General features: G+C 47.2%; 1 protein-coding gene across 2 annotated transcripts; it reads left to right on the top strand.

Moving 5' to 3' along the window:
• Positions 1-1,425: 1,425 nt before the first annotated feature.
• ache (acetylcholinesterase (Yt blood group)) lies at positions 1,426-6,075 on the top strand. Of its 2 annotated transcripts, none has more exons than XM_070929902.1 (8): positions 1,426-1,858; positions 2,916-3,139; positions 3,240-3,500; positions 3,705-3,927; positions 4,335-4,580; positions 5,184-5,376; positions 5,620-5,798; positions 5,912-6,075. In XM_070929902.1, the coding sequence occupies exons 1-8, from the start codon at positions 1,426-1,428 to the stop codon at positions 6,073-6,075; spliced, it is 1,923 nt and encodes a 640-aa protein (XP_070786003.1). The 2 variants fall into 2 exon arrangements, with proteins under 2 accessions (XP_070786003.1, XP_070786004.1); XM_070929903.1 differs by having other exon boundaries at positions 5,954-6,075.
• The last annotated feature ends 1,387 nt before the right edge of the window (positions 6,076-7,462 follow it).

Below are 7,462 nucleotides of genomic sequence, written 5' to 3' on the forward strand. Positions count from 1 at the left end.
TGTCTGTATATTTAGGGCTGGGTCCATGTCGTGTTATGTGATGCGACCGGAAAAGCTGTTCACCAAACAGAAACAGAAGCAGCACAAATGTGTTTGTGTTGTGTGTCTGCTGTAGCCCTGGCGTGTTCGCCTGTGCTGTGGAGCAGCAGGACTCTGTCAGACAAGCTGTTGTCTTGGCGTTGTGTTGAATATTTAATGAGTCTTTTTTTTTTTTTTTTTTTTTTCTGGGAAGCCACAGCCCGCTTAGACATCTCCATTCACTGCACTGTCCACTGTGTAACCATCACTCAGTCATCTTTTAGACAATGAAAACAATGGCGTTTTAAGTCCAGTCCACTTCTTTGGCTAAATTAGTCAGATTAGATTTGTAGTTTCTGAATATTTAAGCAAGATATTTCCCCATTGAATTTGAAACAGTTGGGAGCGTCCAACTGCACCTCATGGTCTCCATCAGCAGTTGGGAGTTAGCGTTGTTGTCATCACTTGGCCTAAGTATGGAACTTCTAGGACAGCACTTGGTTTCAAGATATGTGAACACCTACCAGGGTTTCCTGCAGTGTGTCATAGTGGTGCCTCCCCCACCTCACCTGAAATGTAAAAAAAAAAAAGCAGCACCACTCTACTCATTTCAGAAGGAATTATTCCATTTGTATGAAGTATGACATTAGGATTCACAAGTTTCGGGGATAACGAGTAGTGGAGCTTCATCGCAAAGCACGTATAGAACGAGCGAAGAGATTGCTTTAACCATCATCTACTGACTACATTGATAACATGTGGAGGTGATTATTCAGAGCAGCAATGTCAAGGAAAAAAGATAACCTTGTGAGTTTTTATAAGTTGGGGCCATTCGGGCACAATCAGGTGCTGATGAATGAACAAAAAACACTGCAGGTCAGCGCTAACTAATGTCCTGGGAGAAACCCTGAAGGATTTCCACTTGTACAGCAGGAATACAACTTCTAAATCTACTTGGCAGACTGCCTTCAAATGTTCTGACTGATTTAAGCATCTAAGAGGACGGACCCTCTTGAATGGCAACGTTTAAAGATGCGGTTTGAGTCTGAATAGAGAAGATTTGATTCCATTGGGAGTTTAAGATATGTGACCAATATCAAAAAAGGAAAGAGAAAAAGAATCATTTGGATTTGAGTTGTCTGGAAGTGTCATCAAGGTAGATTCAAAGATCTTTTCGGACAGCCAGTCTTCCTACTTCTTCTGTCCTCTCATCTCTTTCCTCATCTGATTTCTCCCTCCCCTCTTTCAGTCTGGTCTCCATCACTCTCCTTCACTGTAATCACATTACTCTCTCTCTCTCTCTCTCTCTCTCTCTCTCTCTCTCTCTCCCTCCCAGACCCTGCCCTCCCTGATTGGAGAGGGATCACGACCACAGCTCCAGCCACATAGACCCTCTTCGCCTCCATCATGCAGACCTCCGTCCTTCTCCTCCTTTCCCCAATCCTCCTCCTGGCTCTCCTCATCCCCACCTGCTCCTCCCAGAGCGAGGCAGACCTCATCGTTCAGACACGCACCGGTCGAGTCCGCGGCATCCGCCTGCCCTTGCTGGACCGAAGCTACGTCACCGCTTTCCTGGGCATCCCCTTTGCCGAGCCGCCAGTAGGGAAGCGGCGTTTCCGTCATGCTGAGCCCAAGCGTCCATGGACAGGGGTGTACGAGGCCAACGCTTACCCCAACGCCTGCTACCAGTTTGTGGACACGTCGTTCCCTGGCTTCCAGGGCAGCGAGATGTGGAACCCCAACAGAGAGATGAGTGAGGACTGCCTGTACCTCAACGTCTGGGTGCCCACCTCACCCAGACCACACAATCTCACAGTCATGGTGTGGATCTACGGCGGAGGTACATGGCCACAGCTTACTCAGAATGACTCAAAATATAAATAGATTAGACATGACTCATTCTTCAAGTCAGGACATTGGGTCAGCAGTTGATAGCAAACTACAGAAACAAAGCTCCTTTTAAGATTTACAATTACAGAATCTAGATAATCTAACAACTGATAGGGATAAATGCACAAAAGAACACTGTAGCATGCTGTGGAAAGGGTCATCAGTAATGTGAAAGGTAATGTACCAACGGAGTGTTGCAGGACATATTTTTGTAGGCCAACCCGGAAGTTAGCATCGGCAAGTTCCCTCGACAAAAAGCGAATGGGATTTTTCCTCGGGATGTTGGATTATTGCAGAAAAATAAGCTCTGTGGGTAAACCATTCAAAAAACCCATTGACTTCGAGACTAGGGAACCGGAGGTGTAAAAATGCTAGCATTCCGGGTTTTTTGGACTCATTCCTGCAGCACTCTATAGGGCTGCACCTTCTATTCTGTTTGTGTAATCATCCGTTTGAATTCAAAATTCAGTGTATAAGCGCACAAGGTCATGTCTTGTACTCCAGCAGGGGGCATAAAGCATCGGCATTTTTTTTTTTTTTTTTCCAATATTAAGCGTCTGTTAAATATACGTCCACTCCTCCGCTGTTTGTAAGTAGACAATTAGTAGTAGTTTTCACTCTGCAGAGAAGATATTGGATTGAGTGGAGTCACAGTACCCGTTTAGATAGCTTGAACCAAAATCATATCACATCATGTCAAGAAACAATGAAAAGAGGTGTTACGGAGCACAAGGTTTGATTTTATGCAGATGAGATGCTTCCTTATACTGTATATTAGAACCTGCATCATCTTGGCCAACGATTTTGCAGACAGACAAGAGAGATATTGAAGTATGGATAACTCTAGACATTAAACATCTCAAACTGTATCCTTCAAAATATGTGTCCCTGAATTGTAACCCGCCCTGTGTTTTTAGACAGCAGTGCTTCTCTCTGTTGGGGAGATTGCTGCGTGGGAGATTTGATACAGTGGGTTTACACTATACTGTGATATTTAACATTTCCAGGGTTCTACAGTGGTTCTTCTTCTCTGGACGTGTACGATGGTCGCTACCTAGCTCATAGTGAGATGGTCATTGTGGTTTCCATGAACTACCGGATCGGCGCCTTCGGATTCCTATCTCTACATGGCTCCTCTGAGGCTCCTGGCAACGTGGGTCTTCTGGACCAGAGGATGGCGCTGCAGTGGGTACAAGACAACATCCATTTCTTTGGTGGAAACCCCAAACAGGTTAGTTTCTCACTGTTTTATTTGTCCATCTCATTGTTTCGACACAAAGAATCAAGTGTAAGCTCATTTTGATCCTGATCGCTTTTGACCCGTTAAACAGGTGACGATCTTTGGTGAGAGTGCCGGTGGTGCCTCAGTAGGATTCCACCTCTTGTCTCCAGACAGCCGGTCTACCTTCACCAGGGCCATCCTCCAGAGCGGAGTCCCCAACTGTCCCTGGGCCTCGGTCAGCCCCGCTGAGGCCCGCAGACGGGCCACGCTGCTGGGCAAACTGGTTGGCTGCAACGGCGGCAATGACACAGAGCTGGTGGACTGTCTGCGCAGCAAAACCCCACAGGAGCTCATCGACCAGGAGTGGCAGGTAATGCAGACCGTCTGTTTCGTTGTGGGCAGTCTGATTGCATCTATTTAGGAGTTTTGTGAAGCTATACATTCAAGTGGAATCAGTTACATTGACATCTAATTTCCCATTTTCAGTCATGTGGCATTTGGTCTGTTACGTCATTTCACAGCCACTCAGATCGGCTTAGTGGTACATATACACTTGTCATCCTGTTCTGAGCAGGTCCTGCCGTGGTCAGCCCTCTTCCGGTTTTCGTTTGTCCCTGTTGTGGATGGCGAGGTTCTGCCCGACACTCCCGAGGCCATGCTCAGCTCGGGCAACTTCAAAGACACTCAGATCCTGCTCGGGGTCAACCAGGACGAGGGCTCCTACTTCCTGCTGTATGGAGCACCAGGTTTCAGCAAGGACAACGACAGCCTCATCTCCAGAGAGGACTTCTTGGAAGGTGAAGCTCACTCGGCTGGAAAGAGTAGCAGACAGAGACCACAAAGAGTAGCTGTTAGCAAAATTCTGTTCAAGACGAAGGCTCTGCTAAAATGTTGAATTTGTAGCGTGCTCTACAAAAGTAAAGCAAAGTTTTGCAAAGCTCATTTGGAATGGACCATAGATTGATCCTGCAGTTGCTGCTGAAAGCTCAATCACATTGCTTTCCATGTGTAATGACACGTGGTCTAGAGTTATTGATCCATGTAATAATTATGTTTTGTGCAGTTCTGACTTCAGAAATCAGCATTATCAAATTCAACCAAAACAATTAGAGCCATGATTCTACGTCCTTCCACATCACAGCCGCAGTTGTACCTCTAAAACGCTTTAAAGTCCACCTAAAAACGTTGAACTTCACCCTGCCAGGTGTCAAGCTGAGCGTACCACATGCTAACGATATTGGCCTGGAGGCGGTGGTGCTGCAGTACACCGACTGGATGGACGAGAACAACGGCGAGAAGAACCGCGACGCCATGGACGACATCGTGGGCGACCACAACGTCATCTGCCCGCTGGCCCACTTTGCTCGCTCCTACGCCCAGCACAACGCCATCAAGGCTAACGCGGGAGGAGCCGGCTCAGGGGTGATGAACAGTGGAGGGAACTCGCAGGGTAAGATAAAGCAAGCTGCTGGCGCTGTGCTCTAGATGAGCTGATGCATCAGCTTATGTGTCACCAAGTCCAGTTCGGCACTCTTTCCCTCACAAAACCAGACCATTCCTGCTCGTTTTAAGGAGAATTATTTCAATTTTTACAATCTTCAACAATCTGAAACCTACAACGTTTGATTCCCCAGCTCCGTGTTTGAGATCTGGGGACACAACAGCTCTGTTAGACGTCACACAAGCCACCAGATAAGCTCCACAGTCGAACCCTTCGCCTGATGCTTGGTGCGTGTGGTTTCAGCTAACATTGGGAGTTTTGGGGCCAGTTGCTTGGCACTCCTGTCACTTGCACACAACGTGCAAGTCGCTTCGCTTCCGTAGTTACATGTCCCATATACACTTTATACATTAGTATAAGTCCCACAGGGTTGCCACGGATCTGGAAAGTACTTGAAAGTGCTTGGATTTGCCAAGCTATCAAGACATATATAGACAGATACAAAAGTAATCCCTCTCTATCATCACTTATGACCCACTAGAAGTGTGTGGAGGTGTCCGTCTCTGGCCGGTGTGTAACCGCTCACCCTTCTCTCTCCTCCTGCTCCTCAAGGAGGGGTCTACCTCTACCTGTTTGACCACCGAGCATCCAACCTGGCCTGGCCGGAGTGGATGGGCGTGATCCACGGCTACGAGATCGAGTTTGTCTTCGGCCTGCCACTGGAGAAGAGACTCAACTACACCCTCGAGGAGGAGAAACTGAGCCGACGCATGATGAGATACTGGGCCAACTTTGCACGGACCGGGTGAGGCATCACAGACTGGAAAGAATGAATCTATCAATATCTATATCAATTTTCACTGGGTTGCTTAGCTACAGAGAGGATGAGGGGGTCAGTCACAGACCAGACCACAAGCCTCAGCTGTACTCAGCATGTTAACCTTGTCATTTTGGACATGTGAATCATACAAAGCTTCTCTAGTGGTGTCCCAGGATCAAAATATCTAGCCGGGTAATGAGTATAATCGCCGTCCTCCTCTCCCGTCAGAAATCCAAATGTGAACCATGAAGGTCTGGTGGACAGCAAGAAGCGCTGGCCCCTGTTCACCATCAGCGAGCAGAAGCACGTCGGACTCAACACTGAGCCAATGAAGATCCACAAAGGTCTGAGGAACCAGATGTGTGCTTTCTGGAACCGCTTCCTGCCGCGCCTCCTCAACATTACCGGTAAGGCCGACACACTAAACTCCGCGTCTGCTCAGCATGACATCTGTAGTGAATACAGGCCTTCAGTAGTCCTTAAACTTATGGCGATTGGTGTATGTTTTGTACTGCAGAAGCCACACGGCTAACCGCTCTCTCCGCTGTGTTCCCTCTCTCAGACAACATAGACGAGGCGGAGCGTCAGTGGAAGGTGGAGTTCCACCGCTGGTCCTCCTACATGATGCACTGGAAGAGCCAGTTCGACCACTACAGCAAGCAGGAGCGCTGCACTGACCTCTGAGAGCCTCAGCAGAGAGATGAGAGAATGGCGGGTGGGGGGAGGGGAGGGGAGGGGAGGGTAGGGGGGGAGGGGGGCAGAGAGAACAAGCTATGGCCATTTTCCTCCATAGCCCCTCAGTGAAGTCTAACTTCATTGAACTTTTTTTTTTTTTGTCATGTTTTCTCTTTCACCACAAACACAGGCACTGTTGATCTTTATTTATATTATTTATACTATTTATTTACGTGTCGTTGTTTTTTTTTCTTCTTCTTCTTCTTCTTCTTGTTCTGAATTTGCGCGTGTTCTCCGTGGAAATGAAGGGCTATGGAGGGAACTTGTCATCAATGTGGAGGAATATTAGAAATGTCAAAGATGTGTCATTACCTCGGGTGTGTGCGTGCGCGAGTGCATACGTGTTGCGTGTGTGTGCGTGACTTGAACGTCCCCAGTAGTTAGTAACTCAAATCCCGACCCATGACGCCGCATCACTGCTGGTTTACTGTTGACTCGCTCACTTGATCTTCCTAAACTCATCGTTTGTGTTCTGAAGATTCCTCGTTTCCAACATATCAGGGGTTTTGTTTTTGTTTTTGTTTGTGTTTTTTTTTGGACTCGACAACACTGTTTTTTCTTCTGTCGAAGCCTCTTCGCCTTGTTCTCGCTCACTACCGCTGTTGTGACCACTACTCCCGTTGCCTGTCATGTTCTGCTTCACTTTGTGTATTTAAAGCCATAAGCCGGGTTACATCCAGGAAACAGTAAGAGTCCCTGACCTGCGACATGTAGGTTCGTTAAACCAGCTCCTTCCATTCGTGCCGCAGATGGTGCGTGCCAGTCGGCCCAACTGATTGGTGCCTACCTTTCAGACATTTCTACTGATCATGTGACAAACTGTCAAAATGTGATCAGACTTCTCGAGTGTAAAGTACCTGAGAGGGACAGTACAGGACTCTATCCGAGCGTCAGACAAGGAGGTCACATTAAGTCAGAAAGCAATGGCAACTGTGCCACGCACTCCTGAACTAAATAAGTCAGGTTTAGTATATATATATATATATATATATATATATATATATTTGTATCACATTTTTGACAGATTCTCACATTACAGTGAGAGTGAATCCGTCGCTAGAGGGATCGCCGGGCTGAAGGGACGGGACACCTCGAGTTCTGGCAACTTTCCTTCAAAAAAGCCGTCTTGGCTTTTCTAGTACAACAGAAAACGTCACCAATATACGGTCTATGTGTGTGTGTGTGTGTGTGTGTGTGTGTGTGTGTGTGTGTGTGTGTGTGTGTGTGTGTGCGCGTCTGTCAATCCGAACCTCTTCTGGGAATGTGGGAGACATTACATTCTTAAACTACACCATTTTACAAATAGTGGGAATTTTATAGGCTGAAAATAGGCTGG

This window comes from Enoplosus armatus, chromosome 23 (genome assembly GCF_043641665.1).
Source record: "Enoplosus armatus isolate fEnoArm2 chromosome 23, fEnoArm2.hap1, whole genome shotgun sequence".
Classification (NCBI taxonomy): domain Eukaryota; kingdom Metazoa; phylum Chordata; class Actinopteri; order Centrarchiformes; family Enoplosidae; genus Enoplosus; species Enoplosus armatus.

Coding starts and splice junctions, on each gene's coding strand:
- ache (XM_070929902.1), top strand. CDS start 1,426: ATGCAGACCTCCGTCCTTCTCCTCCTTTCCCCAATCCTCCTCCTGGCT. Junction 1,859..2,915: donor GGTGTGGATCTACGGCGGAG/GTACATGGCCAC, acceptor TAACATTTCCAG/GGTTCTACAGTGGTTCTTCT. Junction 3,928..4,334: donor CAGAGAGGACTTCTTGGAAG/GTGAAGCTCACT, acceptor TCACCCTGCCAG/GTGTCAAGCTGAGCGTACCA.